The 23822-nt window shown below is 51.3% G+C and overlaps 1 protein-coding gene across 11 annotated transcripts in view; it reads right to left on the bottom strand.

Moving 5' to 3' along the window:
* Positions 1 to 1123: 1123 nt before the first annotated feature.
* The window catches only part of SIL1 (SIL1 nucleotide exchange factor), a 288423-nt gene continuing 265724 nt past the window's right edge, over positions 1124 to 23822 (bottom strand). For all 11 annotated transcript variants that reach the window (XM_072728453.1, XM_072728456.1, XM_072728454.1 and 8 more), the window contains 3 exons: positions 4133 to 4229; positions 3544 to 3708; positions 1124 to 1647 (listed from right to left, as the gene is read on the bottom strand). In XM_072728453.1, coding sequence (XP_072584554.1) covers positions 1291 to 1647; positions 3544 to 3708; positions 4133 to 4229 — 619 coding nt within the window. In that variant the 3' untranslated portion in view covers positions 1124 to 1290. The remainder of the gene's footprint in view (positions 1648 to 3543; positions 3709 to 4132; positions 4230 to 23822) is intronic.

Raw genomic sequence — 23822 nt, 5'->3', positions numbered from 1 at the left:
TTAAAGGCAGTGAGGCAGATAGTACCTAACGTAGCAGCCTCTGCGTCTGGTCCCCATGGGGCCTGAGCCTCGAGTTTCCTACCCTGGCACAACAGGCTGTGTCCCTCTTGCCCCCCAGGAGGCACGTGTGCAGGCAACAGCTCTCTCCCGAGCTTCCTGTGTGCTGTGGCGTGAGGTGGGCGGGAGAGGGTGTGAGGCCGAGCTAAGGGACCGCAGGGAAGGAAGCCAGCCACTACCCTGCTTGTTTGGGCCTCAGTTTCCCCTCAGCTTAGTGACCCCGAGATTTCTACATGCCAGGCCTGGATGGGGAGGCAGGCGTGAGCCCGTGAGGCACTGGGAAAGGCTGGAAAACAAACGTACCAGAATCCAAATCAGGAAAGCCGTGGACCCCAAATCAGGGCCGGGGTTGCCATGGCAACGTGCAGCAGGTGCCTAGCCTGGCTCAGCCCTGCGGGGTGGGGGCCAGGACTTGCCAGGCTCTGCTGCCCCACCTCCGAGGTGGCCTCCACAGAGCACTGTGGTGACCCTGGGGGGGGGGGGCACAGCGAGGGGCCTCCTGTAAAGATGGGTTGGGTGGGCCTGGGCTCCTGCTTCAGCCTTAGGGAGACCATAGCTCTTCAGGGGTGTGGCCTATGCCAGGGCCCCTGGGGCACTGCCAGCCCCCAGTCCTCCCCTGAGTCCCAGCACTGATGGCCGCAGACACGGCACCTGGGTTGCCACCACTGCCAGTGGCCTCCAAGCCATTTCCAGGGCACAGTGTACAGGGAGCCATGGGACGATTCCCCGACCTTCCCCAGGAGCCAGGGGGAGGGGGACAATCACGGGTGCCAGGCATGCTTTCTCTCATGTCAAGGCACCCCCGCCCCCATGATACCTGAGAACACATGACTTCCCAGGGTCACACACCCCTGGGTGGTAAAGAGCCCTGGGAAGCCCTGGGTGGTTTTCCAACTCCAGAGCCCAGACCTCTCCCAGGATGCCTACCACAGGGTGCCCAGGTCTGACCACCTACCATCAGTGCCCATCTACCTGAGCACCAGCCCAACTACCCTAGAGATGTCCTAGGCAGTCCCCCAACCACAGGGCTGTGTCCAGCCAGTCTGCAGAGACACACGACACACAGTGGCCCTCATACCTCCATTTAATGGCCAAGCCAGCACGGCCCAGATGGTGTGCAACCCCAGTAGGGAAGTCCTCCCTCCTGGCCAGTGTACCCCGAGAAGCCCACCCCAGCTGGTGCCCGCCAGCCTCACTGATGTCCCAGTCCGGTCCCTGCGTTAGGGAGCAGCCTCATCTCAGCTCCTTCAGTAAGCTGTTGATAGAGCCCAGCAGCTCCCGGAAGTATCCCTCATCCTCGCCATCTCGGAGCTCCAGGGCGGCCAGAGCCTGGTACTCAGCCTGCAGGCTGACCAGCATCCTGCTGAGCTGGGGGTCCTGGTGGTAGCGGTCCCGGCAGGTGGCCAGGAGGGCGCCCAGCGTCTGTAGCACCTTTTCTCGGGCATCGTGCTCAGGGAGTGCCAGGAGGTGGGCGGTGATCTCACACCAGCCTTGCTCCCGCAGGCCGGGTAGCAGGTGCACCTGGCGATACTGCTGCAGCTTCTCTGGGGACGACTCTTGGGTCAGTTCAGCCTCCTCCTCGGCAAACATCTGCCATCCGCACGTGCGGGCACCAGGGATGGGGGTTGGGGGAGAGAACACAGAGAGCAGTCAGCGCTGCCACTCACACAGGAGGGCATGGGGCTCACCAGCTGCCTGCCCTGTCTTCCTCCATACTTTTGGGGTGCAAAGGCCCAGCGTGGAGAAGACTAGCTAGATTCATGGCTTCACACGTGTTCACCCACCCATAGGTCTGTCCATCCATTTATCAGAAACAACTGTGCAATATGCCACAGAAACCAAAATGTGCTGAGAAACCCAGGCGGAGCCATGATCCTTGCCCTCAAGGAGCTCAAGGTCTAGCAGAATGAAAATTAACTGAATGATTCCTGAACAGCAGGATACATTTAGTTCAGCAGTGTACTGTGGAGGCAAGCAGTCTGGGTTCAAATTCCTGCTCCACCACTGATGGCCAAATGGCCTTGGGCGGGCACTGAGTCATCTCCTTTGTGGAGATGATATGGCTGCCTCAGGACCTCCAGGAGCACACACCGGGGCAGCGAGCACACACAGCACACCGGGGTAGCTGTGAGGGGACAGGGGACATGCCAGTGTCAGTGCACCTGCCACTCCAGGGCTGGGACAGCAAAGAGACACCTCGTGCACCAGGAAGAGGTCAGTCTCTCCTGGGAGAGGCCAAGCTGACACTCACGTCCCTCTCCAGGCCTGCTAGCCCGTTGCCAGGAAGTTGACTGGGCCCAGGTCCAATTAACTGGATGTGAGCAGCACACGGCTGCCTGCTGTTTGGGGTTTCTGCAGCTTGGAGAGAGAGAAAGAGAGGAAAAAGGAGGGAAAGAGGGAAAGAGGGAGGGGGAGATACAAGCCAAAAGAATGGAAGGCGAGGTCGGCCCAGAGAGAGGGGGGCATGTGCGCAGCAGTGAGTGGGCCTGGAGGCAGCACCGCACAGCTCTGATCCCCGGTCCAGGGCAGGGGCAGGGCAGCCTGGGCCCCAGACCCCACACTCAGCAGTGGTGCCCGCGGCTGCCCAGCCTTGCACCACAAACCCACAGTCACTGTTCCAGGGAGAGTGTGGCCAGAGAGAGCCAATGAGAAAGCCCTGCTGCTGCTCTCTGGAGCCACGGAGTCAGGACCTGGACCCGGCTGGGTCTACACTCCCCAGAATCAGGACATTTTTTAGGCTCACAAAGACCGAAGTGGGTTGGGCTACTTTGGTAGGCAAGTCTCCTCCCGGGTGGCAACAACAGGGGTCCCAGGCCCCCGAGGGCACACATTCTGAGCCCTTGCCCAGAGCCAAAGCTCCCAGAGGAGGCACGTCCAGGTTTCTAGAATCTTGAGATTCAGCATCATTGCAGCCTCTGGCTGAGTGGTGCTCTGGCTGCTTCACAGGCCCCCAGACACAGCCACTCTGCTCCACAGGCTCCCTGTCACCCCACCTGCTCCCTGTCGTCCCACCTGCTCCCAGTCACTTCATAGGGTCCCCGTAGCCCCACCGTCACCCCACCTGCTCCCTGTCGCCCCGCCCTAGGCTTTAACCAAATGACCTGCCACTCCAGGAAGGGCAGCTCCTGGCCGTTTCTGGTCTTCCGTCCCGTGGCCTCCTCTGTCTGTACACCCTGTCCTGGCCCGTCGGCACCTCCATCCTCCCCATCCTCACCAGCCACCAGTTTTTAGTTTAGCAGTAATCTTCCCTAAGACACTCCATGGGAAAGCTCTTGTGAATCTTCCCTGAAGTCTCAGAGATTCTAGGTTCAGGCCCCACAGCAGCCCTGTCTGCCCAGCACAGACTGACACATTCTCCTTTCCAGGAGCACCATTAGGAGGATGGAAGGCAGGAGGGAAGATGAGATGTGGGAGGGGCTGGGGTCAAATGGCCAGAAGCAAAATAAAGCGAGGTGACACAGAGGCATGGAAGGTCCAAGCACTCACCTTTTCAGTGACCAGGTCATAAAGCAGAGTGACCACACGCACAGCCAGCACCTCTGTGCCCTTGGCCTGTACCAGGCTCCTGAGGACCTGCAGCCCCCCCAGTTTCAGGAACTGTTGTTGGGCGTAGGGGAAGTGGCGTAGCAGGGAGCACAGTGCAAACAGGACCTGCAGAGAGTGAGGAGACACATGGAGCTGGCCCTGCCCAGGGTCCAGCAGAGGCCCAACTCCTACAGCCCAGCTCCACTCTTCTCGGCCTCACTGGCCACCCTCAAGTACAGCTACACCCTAGATCACAGGTCTGTGATAGCCAGAGGAGAGGTCAGAGACCTTCACCATCACCCAGTGATGGCCCAGACAGGATGCCAGTCTCAGCAGTACCCGAGACTACCATGGTAGCTGAACTGAGACCTCCAGGTGCCCTGCCTGGAAGCTGCCACACTGCCTGAGTTGAGTGGGACCTCTCCCCTCATGACACCCACCCAGTGGATACACAACCACTCGGATCCCCAAGGGTAAAAGGGGAGAACCTGGTCTTCCAGGTTCCACAGCTATGCTAAGGGCTGGGCAGGAGTAAGAGGCACAAACATACCTTCTTCTTCGCAGTGAGAGGCTGCTCTGTAGCCAGGATGACCAGCAGTTTCTGCAGGGCTCCTCCCTCAATGGCCTCTACTTGGACCTTTGGGTTGCTAGGGAGAGAGCACAGGACAGCATGATACTGACCTTCCTAAATAGCTGGGGGCATGCCGCAACACTCAGCCCCTGGATATGGGTGGGTAGGGGGATGATAACACACCAGTTACCCCCTGGGGAAAATTAAGTTGCCCAAGGGAGGCTCCTACTTGGGACAAGCTAGAACACAGCTGGGTAAACAGACAAAGGGCTATACGTCCACTTGGGTACAAAGGCCTGTGGCCCAAACGATAGGGCCAAAGGCTCCCCCCACACTGTCCTATCACCTGGCAGCCAAAGGGGGAGTGATCCCGGAAGGGAAACTACCTTTATCATTTAAAAACCTCCTGATGCTAAAGGTGCTACTCAGTGTCCCGGTGGTGGAAAGCTTTCCCCCACTCACCCCTGGCCTCCACTGCGTCCTCTTCCTTCCATGACCCCAGGCAGTCATACCCTGGGCGGGGGGCAATTACTAAAAGGTCTGTTCTCCTCTGAGTGGAGCTCCTCTAGGCCACAGGCTGGGACCCAGTACCCTTTCCTTTCCTGGGTGGGGCGCACAGACAACATGCAGTCAATGGTGTGGGAAAAGGACAGGAGGAACAAGCGATATCCAGAGAACCTCTTAAGGTGAGCAGATCCTAGAACAGGACCAGCCTAGATGCTTCCCCACTGTGACAGTAGCTCCCCTAGCATTCAGCACACAGTCCACGTCATCGGGCCCAGGAAAAGAGGGCAAGAATGAATCAACACCTGCACAACCAGGGCTGCACCAGCCAACACGCAGCAACCTGTGACACTCAAAACCTGGAGCTGCCTCTGAACTCCTTTCCCCATTGTTGTCTGGAGAGAGTGAGAAGGTCCAAACATTCAGGCAAGACTCTCCTGGATGAAACGACAGGGACCTGGCTGGTGAGACCTGCATGGGGCGGGGTACCAGGCAAGGGATATGTCTAGGAAACTCTTGCTTTCCAAGATCACATTAGTGATCAACTAGGGAGCAAGTGCCAAGCACAGGGACCTGTGTGGTTAGGCCCCCGAGGAAGGAGAGAGGCGAAGGCTCCGTCCCTAGACACTTAGGAGGCCTCAGAGAAGAAGGTGGCAGGCTCCTAAAAAAAGCCTGAGGCCAAAAGGAAGGGGAGGGGCCAGACCAGGGGTCACCAAGTAGCTCTCACACTCACCCAGATGGCCCACAAAAGGCACTGAATCGGGGATCCCTGGGTGGCTCAGCGGTTCAGCGCCTGCCTTTGGCCCAGGGCATGATCCTGGAGACCCGGAATCGAGTCCCACATTGGGCTCCCTGCATGGAGCCTGCTTCTCCCTCTGCCTGTGTCTCTGCCTTTCTCTCTCTGTGTCTCTCATAAATAAATCTTTAAAAAACACAAAAGGCACTGAATCTCCTCTTGGCTCTGGCTGCTTCACCTCAGCAAGGCCATCAGCTCCCCAGAGTCCCAAAAAGCACCTTTCCTCCTAACCCCCACCTGTGGCAAGGGTCCCTCACGGCAGGCACCCTGCACAGGGAGGCAGGTCTGAGACCCAAAGGAAATGGGAGGCATATAACGAGAGAGTTCACAATGCTGCCTGCAGCAGACGGCCTGCAACATAGCAGGTGCTCCGTTAAAGCTGGCCCAGTGGCCTCGTGATGGAGCCTGACCCTAGCAGCCCCCAGCTTCAAGTTCCAAACACAACTTAGCATGCTGAGGCAGCCGTCCTGCTTGATGTGGGAGGCGCCTGAGTCCGTCTGTGTTCTTCTGGCCATAAAGTACGCGCAGGGTGGGTGCCAGCCCGTCCCACTGCAGCTCCCTTGGTGTGTCTGAGGAGCAGCCTGGAGACGAGCTGGGTCTCTGGGGAAGGACGGCTGACAGCTCCCCTCCAGACAGGCAGGTGGGTGCCAGTGCAGGGCCCGGGAGCTACAGCCTACCCCTGCCCCTGCTTCCCCTGCCTGAGAAAGGCAGCTGCTCCATCAAAGCGCGAGCTAATTAGGACTGTGTGTACCGCCACGTGCCTGAGGAACACTCACCCGCGACAGGCAGGGTCTCTTCTAGGAAAAGACGACCACGCTGACAAATTCACACACACATCAAAAGCTGCCCCCAAGGAAGGGAGGCTGTGGAGACCTAACCTCACAGCAGCCTCACAGGGAGCACCATCCCTCATGGGCCCTGAGTGGTGGGGACAAGGAGCCCCAGAGAAGCACCTGACGCTTTGTGCTTGTCCACAGATCTGCTGAGAACAAGACTTAGAGCTAACCTCAGAAGACAAGGGGTGTCCTAAGAGACCCACTTAGGCATGCTGGGTAGGGGGGCCCAACCGGCACCACCCAGAGCAGCAGCCCTGTTGTGAACATGAGGCAGTGCTGGGAAAGAGGGGACCCGGGCTCACCCATGTCGCACTTGTTAGGAAGGGGCAGAAGGCTCGAATCCCTAAAGGAACCACAGTACCGACAAGAAACAAAGTACCTGGGCCTAAAGGGGATGGCACAGACCCTGAAGGCAAACCCCTGGGATCCTCCCAACAGAGAATAAACTGATGGGGAGGAAAGACAAGATGCCAAAGCCTGTAAAAGAGGCCCCTCGCTCTCCTTGTCCATAGAAGCCCCAGTGTGAGTCACGGAGGGCCAGATAGCAGTCCGTCCCAGGAAAGATGTCGGGGTGAGCCACTGCTTGGAGGAGCCCCACAGGCAGGACAGGTCTTTGAGGAAGCTCAGCCAGCTCTCGGCCACAGAACAAGCCAGGCTCACAGGGGAGGAGACCCCACCGTCAGACTTTACTTAGAAGTTACAGAATGAATGAATGATATGTAACATTAGGCCAAACCAGGAGGTTCTGAACCTAAGGCCTGTGGTGGTTCTGAGAGACAACAGGAAGGTCTGGGCTGGAAAAGCCAGGAAGGCTAGCCTGGAGGAGAGATGCTGAGGAAGACAGCTCGTGGACAGGAGGAAGGACAGGTGCCTGAGTGGGTGTGCGGAGGTGAGACCGTTCAATGGACAGCTGCCCTGGAAAGCCACAGTGAAGGGAGCCAAAAGGTGCAGCTGATGAGGGGCACCAGTGCAGGTCAGGTGGCCATGCTGCTGGCAGTACCAAGGAGGGCTGCTGGCCGGGGCCCAGGAAGGGTGATGCAGGCCCAGGCTCAGCCCAGCAAGCAGATCCCATCCTGCTCCTCCTCCTTCAGCACACATCAAACCCAAAGTAAAATAAAAGAGTCGGTAACAAGTCCCTTCAAGGCACACAGACACCAGAGAGGGCCTAAGAGCAGAGTCTGCCTCAGGACAGGGGCCCTAGGGATAGGAGAGGAGACAGGGGGACATGGTGAGCGAGGCATGACCCAGCACGTTTAGGTTAGGTCAGGTTTGTCTGCCCACCCTCCCTCCATCCCCCTCCCAGTATGACACCCTTGCCTCCTTTCCCTTGAGACACTGCTGCTTCTTCTAAGGCTTATGGTCCTCATGGGGTGGGTCCCAACCCCCTTGGCCACAAGGAAGGGCTTGTGGATGGAGCATGGGTCCATCTTAGTTCACCACTACCATGGCCTCTATGGGCTGCCCAGGCCTGAGCAACCCAAGTCCTGAGTCGACAATGGAGTCAGGACAGAAAGTAGTCCTCGTCTCTAGAAGACAGGCTGCTATCAGCCAGGAGCACCCACAGTCACAATGAAAATGGCTGTGTCCCACCGCCTCCCCTAGGAGAGCAGCTAATCAAGGCAGGACACAGCAGAACTCTGAGAGAAAGGTGCGAGAGTGGAAAGTGAAAGCCTGGTACTTTGTTCCTTACTAAGATCACTTTCGTAGGGCAATAACTCTACTTCCTCGCCCAGAACAGAGGCCCCAAGAACCCGGGTGAGTAGAGCAAGTCTGGCAGACCATGGGTCCCTGGCCAGGTGCAGCCTCCAGCCCGGGGCCTTTTCTCCTGACCAATTTAAATGGTCAGGTGCCCAAGTGACTGTGGGCCTCCCCAGGCTTCAGTGGTGCCACATACACCTTAGGGGTTCCACATAATTCCCTCCAAAAACAGTCTTTTAATTCTGTCCAGCCAAAAGGCTGAGGAACACAACAGAGGGAGGCTGGGGAAGGAGCGTGTGTCTCCCAATGACACTCAGGCCACCAGGCAGGGCAGGGAGTCTGAGCAGCCCCCTGCGAGGGACAGATACCAATGTGCTCCCAGAACCTCCCCCTCCCCTGGAAGCTCAGCCGTAGGGGCTCTGCATGTTCATCACTGTGTCCTCTGGGGGATGAAATGCCCCAAGCAACAGAGTGAGATTAGGGGACCTGCAAGGGCCAGGGCCTGGGGAATGCTGGGTGGGAGTGCTGTGTACGCGAGCTGATGACCTGGGACACATCCCTCCACTTCTGTTTCCTCTCCTGGGTGGCAGAGCTTCAGCTACTTGGCATTGAAGATACGACAGCTAAAGAACCAAAATGCCACCAGTGTAATGTGATGGAGACATTATGATCACATGGAGTTTGCTACGAGGCACCCAGACCATACCCTTTGGAACACAGATGCCTGGGCACATGGGTGCCAGCCTCAAACCCCATTTGCAGGCTCAGAATGGAGCTGTGGCCTGTGCAGGGGTGGGGTGGAAAGGCGGTTCTTGTCGAGGGAAGGTGGGTGGCCTAACAGTTGGGGAGTTGAGCGCATCAGGGGGGCAGGGGCCTGGCATGCCTCTCAGTGACATCGTGGTGCTGCGGTGCTCAGAGTCAACAGAAGGATATTAAGGACTAGCTCGTCTCTGATGAGATAAATGAGACCAAACCTCATTCCAGGCTAAGCTGGCTGAGCTGAATAAACACCATTAGCACTTGGGTTCCTAGGATGCTCACAATCAGCAGGTGAGTCAGCTGCCTCTGTGCAGAGGGAAAGCAACAGCTTCGACTCTGTAAATCTTGGGTGGGGCTAGGGGGACAGATCACAGAAACAGAAATGATTACATGTGCAGAAACCACGTAATCATGGTGGGGTCAGGGTAGCCGATGGAGGCAATCTGCCGAGGGCCAAAGATCATGTTAGCTAACTGAACATCTGGGGGGCAGCCCGGGGGAAGGTGGGAGAGTCGATCCCAGGGCGCACGGCCACGCCTGTTCAGGGACCCTGGGAGAGTGCTGCCCAATGAAGGTTCCTGAGTGGCCTCTCCCTCTCTGGCACTCAGGACTGGCTACATTGTTTTTAGGGCCAGTGCAAAATGGAGATGTGGGGGGGAAAAATGGAGATGTGGGGGTCACGTGAGAAAACTCTTAGAAACTTCAAGATGGCGAGGGCAGAGCCTGAAACCAAGCCTGGGTCAGCTTGGTTTCAGTGCAGTCGCACAGCCACATGGCAGATGGGGCTGGTGTCCGGGCTGCATGCTCAGTAATAGTACACAGAGATCCTGTCTGGGGGGAACTGGACAATGAGGACTGAAGATGGAGTTTGTTTGCTTGTTTGTTTGTTTTTTAAAGATTTTATTTATTTATTCATGATAGACACATACAGAGAGAGAGGCAGAGACACAGGCAGAGGGAGGAGCAGGCTCCATGCAGGGAGTCTGACGTGGGACTCGATCCTGGGACTCCAGGATCACACCCTGGGTGGAAGGCAGGCACTTAAACCGCTGAGCCACCCAGGCTGCCCAAGACGGAGTTTGAATGACTGGAAAAGGATAAAAACTGGAAAAGGCAGAGTTCTGGAAAATAAGGCTTAGGTTGACTTATCACGTGGGGCTGAGTAAATACCAAGATGAAACCCCAAACAGAGTCCGTGTCATCGGGTCCTGGTCGGAACCCAGACTCTATGCTTGTCCACACGTCAGGGCATGTGCTCTCATGAGTCCTCACAACATTTCTAAGTAACATGATGATTTTTTTTTTCATTGTCTTAACAACAAAGGGAAAAAAGTGCCATTGTTGTGAAATACTTCCAGGGAAGATTCCATGTGGTGTGGAGAGGGGGCCTATCTCAGGGCAGGACATGGTCAGGTTGATCGCCTGCAATCCCGTCCAAGGAAGTGGTTGGTACCCGCTCCCCTTCCTGCCCAGATAGAACGATTCCTTCTCTGCTGGCCTCACTTGTTGTGCCCCATTGCAAGGTCCTAATCATCTGTGGAACACAAGGATTTACAGGATGTGCAACCCTGAAATAGGTAGTTTGTTAGGGGTCGATATTGGCTTGCCATCCAGGAATTCATGGGGGTAAGCAATTAACTAGTCAGTCAAGAGACGTACAGTTACCAACCTGAATAAACACAGAATAGGTTCACCGAAAGAATAAATGCCACATACAACTCTTCCACATGGACATGCAGCCTCCAGGAGAACCAGAACATACAGCTTGTTAACATGAGGCTCAGGCCACAGCGAGGATGATGGGAAGCACACGGGCCACTCCAGAGATTCCATCTGGACCTGGGAGGTAGGAGTATCCCTGGGCCTACGCATAAACAGCTCCAACCAGAAGCCAGTCATGTAAGCAAACGTGGGACACACGCAGGCCACCTCAACGACAGTGTCCACAGGAGTGGCTGTAAGAGGCCTCCATTGCACATGCAGGGAATGCGCAAAGACACACATCAAATCCAACCTCCACGCCCCACCCCCCAAAGAGAAACGGCCTCAGGGTGTAGCCCTAAAGAATCTTAATAGGCCTCTGATCGCTCTCACATATAATGCTGCATGACCATCACCAGGAACACTGTGTTATTTTTCCCTTAAATGATTTCAGATTGGGCACTTTAAAAATTACAGAAAATGATCCAAAAAACTAACTTACAGAAAAGTTACAAAACAGTAAAGGAACTCCCATTAAGATTCGCCAATTGTTAACATTTTACTGCACCTGCTTTTTAATTTTCTTTCTTTACATATTTAGATATATTATTTTCTCTCCTGAAACATTTGAAAGTTGCCCTTTAAAAAAAAAAAAAAAAAAAAAAAGAAAGTTGCCCTTTTACCCCTGAATATAGCAAGTGTGTCTCCCTCATAAGAACCGAGTACAATTATCAAATGAGGAAATTAATATATGATCTACAGATATTCGGATTTTACCCACTCCCCAAAATATCCTTTTTCTAAGAACAATTTTGGTCTCGGATGCAATCCAGGACTTGGCACAATGACCTCAGCAGCATGCCTCAAGACCCCTCGACCCGACACTCCCCCCTTAGCCTGTGTTTGTCTTTCACGATACCGACAGTTTTGAAGAGCGCAGGCCAGTCGTAAAATATTCCTCAGTCTGATGTCTTCCCACGGTTAGACTGAGGTTCCACGCGTTGGTGTTGGCAGGAACCGCACAAGCAGTCTCTCTCAGTGCGTCTCATCAGAGGGGCCCACAAGGGGCTATGCTCACTTTGATCACTGGTCACAGTGGCGTCCGCCAGATTTCTCCATTGTAAAGATGTCATTTGCCCCTTTGAATATAATACATATTCTGTGGGGAGACACACTTCGAGACATGAAGATGGCCTGCTCCTCATCAAACTCTCTCCCACTAGTTCTATATGTTCAGCGATGACTCCTCCCTGTACGTGCTGGCACTCCACACAAAAGGAGGCTCTTCTACTTTCTCACTCATTCATTTGTATCAGCATGGATTCATTGCTTCTCGATTAATCTATGGGTTATAATCTATTTCTATCATTGTTTATTTTGATGCTCAAACCAACTCTGATTTAACCACCAGAGCCTTTTCATTCTGCCCTCAGTGTCTCTTTTACTTACTTCCATCCTTCTCTCAGCACTTCCTCACTTTCTGGCCCAAGACGTTCCTGCACAAGGTGCTGTACTTGTGCTGTACCAGCTGTAGAATCAGTCATTCCACCAAGAAGCACCTGGGGCAGTTTTTCAAAATTCTAATGGATTCTAACCCTTATCCTATCCTTACTTCATCAAAGCCTCAGCAGATAGGGCTAAAACCCTGATTTTTCATAAATGTCCCACCTGATCCTTACTGGGAAGTCTGACACTGGTGTGAGGACTCACATTTGGGATAACTGGACCCCATTACCAATCTTTTGACCTGGTACAGCACCTCTGACAACTGGCTGCCCAATGTTTGAAGACTAGAGCGGTAGGGGATGGCCCCTCAAACAGGCAGCTTTCCACCACCTTGAGTTTTAAACTCTTCTGCTTTTAGGAAGCTTATACCTCCTGGTCCCAAGTCTGTCCTCTTAGTGCAGAGAGGGTCCACTGACTCTGTCCTGACAGGTTACCCCTTCTGAAGCTTAGGAGGAGCCAAATGCCTGGAGAAAGCTCCCTTCAAAATCTGGCCAGCCTATCTGCAGGGCTCCTGCCTGGCCCACCCCTCCAAAGTCCAGTGCACCCAGCTGCCTCTGCCCCAGGACCACTCTGCAACCAATGCCTCAGGTTACAGAAAAGTTTTTGGCAATAGTGCTGCAGAGCTGATTCACCCTGGGCCTGTCTAGATACAATCTCTGAAAGTTGTTCACATAAGCCAAAGGTTCTCCAACATGGCCCTGAACCTAAGCACAAGGGGTATGGGTAGTATGACATCACACACTTGTCTTTGGATGGCAGGATTTATTTTTTTAAGCAACAAATATGGGTTTTTATGAAATTAAAAATTCAATAACAAGACTTAAAATGTCACTTGGCTACCCAAGCCCTTCATCCTAGCACGTCACATGTACCCAACATGGTGGCTAGCCCTTTCTGATCTATGTCATTTGCCCCCAGGTCCTCACATAAGGAACTAAATGCAGGTTCGTCAGGAGAGTCTGACATGAGATCTCTGACACAACACCACAGTCAAGGCTCTGTTGTGGACACTGAACCATTCATAAACAAATATCTATTAGATCTGACTGTTCAAGCAGCTACAAATCCACCTGTCTTTATCATTTCTCCACCCAACCTATTAGATTATCATGAGACTCTGCTAAATGCTTTCCTGAATTGTAGAATCCCTCTATGTCTTTAACACTGGTCTAAGCTCACAAAATGGCAAATCTTTCTGAAAAGTAAGTTTAAGCTAGGAAGGAGCATAAGAGAGTTCCGCTGCTTGACCTGGGTAGTAGTTATATGCATGTTTACTTTTTTTTTTTTAAGTTTTATATATTCAAGTAATCTCTATACCCAATGCGTGGCTCAAACTCACAACCCTGGAGATCCAACCTCAACTAAAACCAAGAGTAGGACGCTTAACTGACTATGCCACCCAGGTGCCTCAGGAAGACCACTCTCCTTAAAAGAGAAGTCAGAGGCAAAACACATACTGTAAGGGAGGATGGGGATGCACATCACCTGCTGCACTGACTCATGTGCTAAAGCAGGGGGCTTGCTGCCCTCCTAGCTATCACTCTTACTCTGAACACTACTTGCCCTGGGCAGGTCCCTGTGTTCCTAGCATCCCAGGTCTCACCCCCTGCCCTACCTAGGTATTCCCAACAGTGCCTTGCCTTACACCCTTCTCTGTTTGTTCACCCTTTTTCACCTTACATAAAAAATCCTAACTGCTCCCTGTGCCCCCAGTTGGCCTCCAGGCATCTCCTCCCTTGTTCCCTGCAGTAATCACCTGTGACTGCATTGAGCACATTTCATTTCTCAGACTGAGTCATCCTTCCTTTTGAAGCTCTTGCCCCAACATCCTATCTACTTGTTCCTGGACCGTCTATAATCTGCTTTTCCCAAACCCAGAGAGTTCTGTGTTTCTCTTGACTTCTGCAAACTCGGTCACTTCCTGCTAAGGTCCCCAGCACTTTCACTGTACTTAACATATCCTCTCTGTTGCTCAGAATATAACTTCAGTGAGGTCCTCTTTCAATGATTCCCTTAATCATCTGAGAGATCAAACTGTCAGAAGAGTAAGTTAAGAATTAAAACAAATCAAGAATTTGTCAGTCTTGTTTTCTACTGGAGGAGATTTCCAGCTGCTCAGACACATGGAGACCCGCAGCGCCACACCAACTTGCTTTGGCACCAGTTTTGTAATCTCGATTCAGAAGGCCTCTCCTACATGGAGGGTAAATACTTGACATCTTATTCCATGGTTTGTGTGTTCTTGGGCAGGCCCAAAGCCAAGGATCTACACTTGTGTTTCAGCAAAAGCCCAAACTCTGTGAACAAACCAGTGAATAAAAGCTGATCTGGCAGCAGAGAGAAATGGGTTCAAGTCCTCCTTTCCAGTGTTTTCAAATTGTGTGATTTGAAAAGTTACTTAAAACCTCTTTACACTTTAGTTTCTGTACCTGTAAATAGGAGTTAGTAATATTTATCCCTTGGGATTGTTGTGGGGATGAAATATGATAATATATTAGGAGATTAACACAATTCCTGGCAAATACCAAGCATTCAATTAATAGCTGCTTTACCATAAAGTATTATACTACTTAATGACAATTACTATTTTTACTTTTCTGCTAAGGAGCCCCTGGGTTTTCAGGCTTCTCAAACGTAGGAGGGGCTACCTATGGTCCAGACAGAGAAGGACCACCTCCCACTGAGCGGCCCTCCATTGTCTTTCTGCACTCCTCCAGCTGCATGGAGGAAGCCAGGGCAAAAAGAATTCATGGGGGAGAAAGGTGATTAACAAGTGAGAGGGAGAGACTGAGAGGAAGATCAAAGAAGCTAATTAGAGCTGGCTAACGGGAGGCCACAGGGTGGGTAACTGCAAGACTGAGAGCTAAAGAGAAATTATCTGTGGCCTATAATTATTCAACAAATGCCTCCCAGTAATTGTCTCAGGCAGTCTGAGGGAGGCAAGGTAGGAGTAACAAGGTTAAGCAGAAGAAAATTTAGGCTAAAGCATATGGCAGATTTTTCACATAGTAAAATTTATCCAGTTTATTAGAGAACACAGAGAGGAGGTTACTTGAGGTCATCCACACCAGCTGGTGGCTCATCTCCATCACCCAGGGTCCTGGGGGGCCAGCATGGGCCAGATCCACAGGGTAAGGGGGCTGCAGGGAAATCACCTAGCCAGTCTTTTTTTTTTTTTTTTAATTTTTATTTATTTATGATAGTCACACACACACACAGAGAGAGAGAGAGAGAGAGAGAGAGAGAGAGGCAGAGACACAGGCAGAGGGAGAAGCAGGCTCCATGCACCGGGAGCCCAACGTGGGATTTGATCCCGGGTCTTCAGGATCGCGCCCTGGGCCAAAGGCAGGCGCCAAACCGCTGCGCCACCCAGGGATCCTTCAGTCTTTGTTTTGAACTGCGGGCCCTACACCTTCTAGACAGGCCTTTGGTGGCTCAGGAAGGAACTTCTTTACTCACTCAGATCTTGCTCCCAAGGGCTCAGAGGCATGCACTGGGCAATCATACACTCTTCCCTCCAACTTCCGCCTCTCCTTTATGAGAGCCAAGGGAATCAGGCAGGGCCTGTTTGGCTTTTGCAACAAACTGAAGAAATGCTTATGAATGAGCCATTCCTTTTTCCCCAGTTTTATTGAAAAATAATTGACATACAGAGCCATCTCTTAACAGCAAAAGTAAAAGCAACAATTGTGGGATGGTCCATAGCTGAAAATGACAACACTGAAATGCTTCGTTTACAGAATTTGGAAGTCATACAGACGACAAATCTCTGCTGTACAACATACATAACAAGTCCCCAAAATATCCTTTGTTTGCTGAGGTTCTGCTCAGATATTTAAGGTTTCTGATAGTTTAAATATGGTGAACAATATGGTAAACCATTCAAATATTTTGCATCATTGGTATTTGGAAAGATCTTTATGAACAATTAGTTACGGTTCTGAGAGGCAACTGCAGCACCCAGGCTCCTGGTTTTCCATGGGGATGGATCAACAGGCCTTCTTGGCCAGCTCCATCTAGTGTGGTTCATCCATCCCCTGGTTTGAGCAGTTTCCTGCCCCTTGCCTCTGCTGTTACAGAGGAGAACACTGGGTGGAGTGGGACTGATGACACCCCAGTCAGGCTGAGGACTCCAGGTCAAGGAGGACACAGAACTTGCCCTAAAATGGGAATGAACCTACAAGGCCTGCCCTCAGCTGAGGCCCTGAGGCCCAAGTCACCAGGCACTGGAGTGGGGCCTTCCCACTCTGTGAAGATTTTTAAGAACTGGAGACAAGCTCCAGTTACTCTTAGCTTCTGGAGACAGAATGATGGATGGTTCCGTTTGTCTGACCGAGGCTCTTTGTCCTGACAGTTGGTCGACAAATCCTGATTGGGCCCAGAGTGCACAGAGCACTTGGCTCAGCAGCCTGGGGCCAAAGCAAAGAATGAAAATTATTCTTGCCCTTATTAGACAAAATGAACAGCCAACAAGGACATGTGGAGAGGCACGTTACGAGACAAGTCACTGTGCAAGAGACCAATGTTAGGTGTAACCTGAAAAATGGAGGGCCTGACCAGGAAGGTGCCCTGGAAGAATGGCCAGAGCATGATCAAAAGTCATTAAGATAGGAGGAAAAGGCTAACAGTCCATATGTATTACCCAAATGAAATCAGATGAAAGTCTTTTTTCTCCCCAAAGATAATGTTAAGAATCACCTTCCAGACCCTTTAAACTTTTTCTAATAAATCGTTAAAAGGTCTTCTGCTGGAACCATTCTAATGCCAACAAGAAAGTTACACTCATAAAATAGTTAATGTCAAAATGTAAATGGTTTGTTTAAGATACAGCAATTGTTGCAGAATCAAATACAGAATCTCTATGGCTTGAATAGCAAGGGAAACAAAAGCTTGACGATTTAGTGCTCATTAAAGCCTGTCTGGCTGAATTTTAGATTGCAGCTTAAAAGAAAAAAACATTAAACCAGTTCAAGTGTGAACCAACATATGCACAGCAGTTTTCAGCTGCCTACAGATGGGGCAAGGACACAGCCTAGAATGGGGCTTATGCCTACCAAGGCTGAGGGTGTGTATGCTTTCACATCTAGGGTAGGGGGCAGAGCCTGAGTTGAACAGAAACCCAGCACTGGGGCCGGGAGCCTGGGCTTCCACCAGGCTTGAGTTCCACATTGTGGGAAGGGTCACCGCCCACCCCCTGCACCCCTACTAACCCCCCCAACCTCACCCCCAGACCCCACCGCCCCCATTTGGCTCTTTCCTGCAGGAAGCTCAAGGTGGTGAGGATAGTCAACTTTCTAGGCAAGACTGGCTTCTGCCCAAGAGAGGCAGGAAAGCAGAAGCTTCTGGCACTCCTTCCCATGTCCTGGCCTTGCTTGTCAGACCTTCCATGAAGTCACAGTAAGACCCCAGCCCTGCGAAATCTGAGATCAGCCTGGAGACCTTCACAGGCCTCAAGTTTGGACTTAGAAATAGTTCTTTGCGGTAGGTTTGTGGGGCGTGGAGCAAAGACTGTCTAAATTCTCTTGCCTGCTGGCCTATAAAAGTGCTTAACGTTTTACCATCTGTGATTTCTTTGAGTCCTAATGATAATTCTGTCCTGCCAGGTCTTCTGTTAGAATGCCACTGCCCCAGGGTTGGGGGAACCAGTCATGTGTAAGCAGAGTGACCACATAATTTATTGTCCAAATCGGGACACTTTACAGAGTGAGAGGAGGTACTATTAATTACTGCACTCAGACAAGAGGTATACATGGGACATATGGTCACCTTCCATATAAGGCTTTGTATAAGTTCTACAGAAGGTACAAAGGTAAATAAAGACCTGGCATAGGCCTGGACTGGAGACACTGAGCTAAGGGGCAAAGGACCCTGGAAACAGGATAAGGCCAGGCATCCATGGGAGGGGGACAGTGGTACTATAGAGGGAAACATCAGGGCAGGGGTCAGGGAGGCAGCATCACAGTGGTAAAGACTATGGCTTCTAGAGCCAGACAGACCTAAATAACTGTCTTTGCCTCCTCATCTGTAAAATGAAGATTATTTCCTAAGATTGTTGTAAGGATTAAATGAAATACAGAATATTGTAGTTCCTGACATGTTATGTTCAATAGATTCAGTATTAATGACATTACCAGGGCCAGCCTTCTAATTGAAACCTCAGCTACTTCTGAGAATGCCCCAATCAGAAGGTGGAGAAGAAGTAGAATAAGAGAAAACCCAAAAAAGACCAGCTTGGTTTCTCTTCCCTCTAAACTAAGCCCGGAAGGCCCATTCCAGGGCTGAGCGCGTCAGGGCCTGTACTACAGCAGCTCTCCAAGTGCATGAGGTGAAGTGGGCTGCCAGGGGCTCACCTTGGATCTTAGACTTCTCACACTGACCCAGCCCATCAGCTACAGCCTCATCCTCAACTCCTGAGGCAAATGCCACCCAGGGGCTTGCTACACTCCAGTTCCCTCAGGGCAGACCACAGGGGGAAGTGCCCTTCCGAAGTGATGGAGCCCTGTCCTAACAGCCAGGGACACTGTCTGGGGAGCAGTAGTAGGTTCTCCTGGGCCTCCTGTGATAACAGAAGCACAAAACTAAGGGCAGCCTCTCACAGTCAGGAGGAGAATGAATTTTGGAGCTTCGTCCTTTCATAGCTCTCAAGTATTTTTCAAATGTGAGTCAAGGGGCGCCTGGGTGTCTCGGTTGGTGAAGCATTTGCCTTCGGCTCAGGTCATGATCTCAGGGTCCTGGGACTGAGCCCCACATCGGGCTCCTCGCTCAGTGGGGATCTGCTTCTCCCTCTCTCCCCCAACTTGTGCACGCCCACATGCAGTTTCTCTCTTAAAAAAAATGTTCAGAGTTGTCATGACAACTCTATGAGGCAGATATTTTTACCCCTGTTTTACTAATCAATAAAATAAGTCACACAGAGGTAAGTATTTTTTTCCCCAAGGTCACATAGTGAGTTACTACTAAGTGGCAGGATCCTAAAGCTCAAGAATACGAGCTAAGAGATGCAGATTTAACTGGGGGAACACCACACACTAGTAGCTGAAAGGCCAAGGAAGAGTTCTTAACTTAAATGAGCTTCTTAACTGAAGAAGCTGTACTGCTTAACCAAAGATCTGCTGCATCAAATGACTTAGGGCAAGTGAAATCACTGTAAAAGTGTTTAAATATCACGATGCCACTGCCAACAGCTGTCATCATCTAATTTTGGAGAGCTGGGCCCAGTACGGGGAAAGGGAATCTGGTCTCCAGCAATCCTCCCCTCCTGAGGGCCCTGCACAATTACACTAAAACGGTCCTTTTCAAAATGTGGTCCCTGGACTGTCAGTACCAGCATCACCTGGGAAGTCGTGCACCAGGAATTCTCAGGTCCCACAGCAGACATACTGAAGCTTCAGGGGAGGGGCCTGGCAATCTGCATTTTAGCAGATCCTGGTTAAATCCTGTTGCTTCTTACTGCATGCTTAAGTTTGAGAATTGCTAGGTTAGAGCATGTCCCTTGGCAGATGACAGGCTGGGCTCTTGGTAGTTTTGGCCAGGAAAGGCCTGCTTCTGGGACCTGAGGCAGAGTCAGTCTTTTGCAAGAAGACCCAAGCCCCTGAGGGCCACTGCCAAGATGAAAAGCTCCCAATAAAACCCAGACCTACATGGCCACACTGATCAAAATACATTAAAGAAGAAAGTGAGAAATCTGACAAAAGGAAAACGCAGCTTCGGTGGGGGACAAAATACAACAATCTTCAGTGGGAGATGAGAAGCATAAAAGGGATGTTAGATGTTCAAAGAACCAAATGTCGAAATGACAAAAAAAAAAATACAAGAATAAAGACAAAGTGTGGACATCAATGCCACATGGGCCTCTGTCTAATGATGGCAGTAGCAGGAAACAGCAGTCCTCCCAAGACTAAAGCCTGCTCCTCCCCACCCCCAACACGACAGCCTATATAAATAGAGTCTTGAGGAAAAAAAAAAAATACCAGCAATTAGTCACTGAATTCTGTTTGTTGGAATGAAGAAAAGCTTGCGAAAAGTCACCAGAGGCTCTGGTGAGCAGAGCTGGGCTAGGCAGGCCGTGCAGACTGAGAATGGAGAGAGATCATTAAGGGAGAAGGCCTGTGGGGTGTTCCTGGCAGTCTTTGATGCCTGCCAAGTCTTAACCTGGAAGGGAAAATGGAGGGCCTGGCCACAGGGCTGTAATGAGCTCTAACCTGGGCCCACATCCAAGCTGGAAGGCCTTTAATGTGGCCTTGAGCCCGAGGCAGGCATGAAGGCAGGGGTGGTGGGAAGGAGGAGCAGTGTAAGAGACCCTGCCCTAGGTAGAGGAGGCGGGACTACAGTCTCTCTGATCAAGGGCCTCTACCCAAGAAAGCCCATGGGCTACATATGGGTCCTCCCCTGGTCCCCGTTGGGTACAGGCTTTGCAAGCAGTAACAGCAGCAGCCTCAACACTTCCACTCAAGAACCTGCTGGAAATGACCCTATGTCAGGACCAAGAGTAGTCCTGCCTTTTCCAAATGAACGCCACTCAAATGTGCTGTGCTCTCTACATGTCTATGTGGAGCACCCTTTCCCTCTCCCCCTCATCTCTGTACCCACCTTCATCAGGCTGGCCTACACATCCAAGTCTTACTCCAAGCAGTTCCTCTAAGAAACCTTTGTCTATTACCTGACCTGCCATTGGGCTTCTGCTATACATTCCAGGGGCTCCCTTTTCCCTTCATCATATTCAACAGATTTGGTCAGTCTGTTTCCCCTGCTAAACTGTCAACTTCCTCAAGGACATGGACTGAGCTTTGCTGTCTGTTCACCCCTAACCTCACTTTCCATGGTCTATCCCCAAAGCCCACACTCATTTAAGCAGGAGCTGCCTGAAGGGACAAGACCAGCTTGGTGCTGCTCCCCTGGTGAGACTGTCCAGCCCCATTACCTGGGTGCAGAGATGGATAAGGCATAGGTCTTCCTCTCTCTGTAAGCAGCCTACCTACTCTGAGAGCTCACAGAGGGCAGATTCTAGCCAACGTTCTAAATTTTGCCTTCTCTTTCCCACCCCCTCTAGTCTGACTCCCTCAACAACTTCCTCATGCGTCTCCACTGCCACACATCGAAAAGGAATACAACAGAGGTGTTCAATGACCGCTAGGGGTAACCCTCCTGGGAGTATCTGCATTTGCCAATATGAGATAATTTGCCAATAATAAAGAGATGTATTAAAAAAACAAGAGGGATCCCTGGGTGGCGCAGCGGTTTGGCGCCTGCCTTTGGCCCAGGGCGCCATCCTGGAGACCCCGGATCGAATCCCACATCAGGCTCCCGGTGCATGGAGCCTGCTTCTTCCTCCGCCTGTGTCTCTGCCTCTCTCGCTCTCTCTCTCTGTGACTATCATAAATAAAAAAAATAAAAAAATAAAAAATAAAAATAAATAAAAAAACAAGAAATTAATTCCCAGTGGTACTAATAGAATTTTAGGGAGTAACAGGAGAGAAAAAAAAGATCTGGGAGCCAGGATCCTCCACATGGTTATGGAAATCAACCTCCAGTAGGTAGCATTCACTGGTGCTACGTTAATCCTAATGTGAGGCACCACATGACAGCCATGGTGGGACAGTCACAGACATATCCACAGGTGGCCACTGTCATCTTTCAGCCTGACCTCTCCTGGCTGTTCTCCTTGACAACAGCCCTCTGGCAAAAGATCAGAAACTCTAACCTAGAAATTCTGCTCTCTTTTCTGGAACTCTTTTCTGCAAAGTCCAACTTTCCAAACCTAAATCAGGTCAGCAGGGTATCAGAGATGGGTCCTTGGCCACTCTCCTCTCCTGCATTACGCCAAAGAATACCAAACTTTGTTCCATCTAAAAGACACTTGCAGTCAGCTCTGCCTGGGGACCCTGATAGACTGACAGGCTGGGAATCCACTGAGGTGGTGGCACAGAGCCACAAAGAGGAGCACCAACATTGGAAGAGGGCAAGGTCAAGTTGACAAATATCATACAATGAGAAAATATAGCATGAACTGCAGTGGCATAATGTAGTATAACAGATGGATAATTAGATTTATTCTAAGAGCTGTAAAAGTAAGTAATTAAATAAAAATATGGAACAATGAATCTGTCACAGAAAGACACCTAACAGCCTCACAAGGGCCCTGCAGTTGGCACAAGCAGCCTGGGAGAAAAGCAGTGGACAAGGAACCTCTAACACTGCCCTGATGTTGCAGGCACAATAAATTCTGCACCAACTCAAGCTGGGCACCAGAGAACAGTGATTTCAGAGAGAGATCATCAGACCTGCGGCTGTGACCAGTGTTGTGCCACACGAGGATGATCCCCTGTCTACATCTGGAGATGGCCACCTGAGGTATACCGATAAACTCCCCACCAGTGAAATGTCTGGCAAGGCCCCTGCAAAGCAAGAAGACTGACAGACTGTATTTATCTTTGCAGAAGTAGAAGAAGGAGATAAAAAATGCAGGCGTCGATGACAAGATTTACCAACACCAAGAGGCAAGCTGGGAGACTCAAGCTCAGGACTCCATTCTCCTCCCAAAGGTTGGTGGCAGAGGGTGACAGTGCATGTAGTCACATAAGAAACATGGAGTGGGGGCAGTCCAGGTGGCTCAGTGATTTAGCGCCGCCTTCAGCCCAGGGCGTGATCCTGGGGACCCGGGATTGAGTCCCACGTCAAGCTGGAGCCTGCATGGAGCCTGCTTCTCCCTCTCTCTGTTTCTCATGAATAAATAAATAAAATCTTAAAAAAAAAAAGAAACATGGAGTGGGCACCCAGTGTGCATGGAGCACAGTGCGGGACACAGGGTTCCACCATGAAAGCAGCTTCCCTAGATATGACATTAGCTATTTGGAAGCAAATAGTCTGATCAGCTGGAAGCTGTTTTGTATTAGTTAGGACTTTGTTTTTAAGGAACTAAAACTGAATTCAGACTTCTCTAAGCCAAAAAATACAGTCTGCTGGGTTCCATCGTGAAGAAGGATGACAAAAGTAATAGTCACACTGGAATCAGAGGTTCAAACAATGTGCAAGGGTCCTCTCTCAGGCTCCATTACTAGGCTTTTCTTCCCTCCCTAGATGAGGCTGTTGGCCATTGGAGTCCCTAAACATGTTAATCCCAGCATTAAGAGTTCTCACCCTCAAGTAGTTCAGAATTTCAGGGCAGGACTTCCACTGGCTCTGCTTGTGTCACATGCCTACTCCTGCACCAAGCACTGCACAGAAGGAAGAAGCATGGCAGGTGGCTGGTCTAGGTCACTCAGCCTTAACCAGGAATGAACAGGTGAGAAGATAGAGGTAAGAACCCTTACTTGACCACAGGGTTCTGCTGAAGAGGTTTCCAAGAGGAAGTATTTTCCAAAGGCAGAGGATAGAAGAATGTGTTGAGAGACCAAAAACAATATAAAGCAGAAGCTTCCAAGCTCACCACACTGTTTCATACCTCAGGGCATGACACTCAGTAGTAACTGGTTATTCAGGGCTAGCTTGGGGGTCAGGCCAGGTCTGTCCCAGTCTGACCAGGGCTCTGCTTGCAGACATTCAGTGTGATCCTGCCAACTGTCAAACAGGCCCTGCCAGCCTGGCCCTTTAACAGCAGCCCAACCTTGCAGACTCTCCTCAAGGCCTAACCCAGTGCGGGGACACGTGAGCAGCAAAGAGTTCCACACTTAGGGAATCCACATAGTTGCAAAGTGTAAAGTCCCCCAGGTTGCCAACCCCTCGGAATCTTTGTGCACTTACTAACTCGCATCTCCTTCCCATAGCACCAGCCATAGAGAATAAAATCCCAACCTGGAAATCGCAGCTCAGCACCTTGGATAAGGACATAAAGACAGGGATGAGGCTCAGCCCAGGCCCCTCCCATTCATAC

Source organism: Vulpes vulpes, chromosome 12 (genome assembly GCF_048418805.1).
Source record: "Vulpes vulpes isolate BD-2025 chromosome 12, VulVul3, whole genome shotgun sequence".
NCBI lineage: Eukaryota > Metazoa > Chordata > Mammalia > Carnivora > Canidae > Vulpes > Vulpes vulpes.
This window is presented reverse-complemented; position numbering and strand designations above follow the sequence as displayed.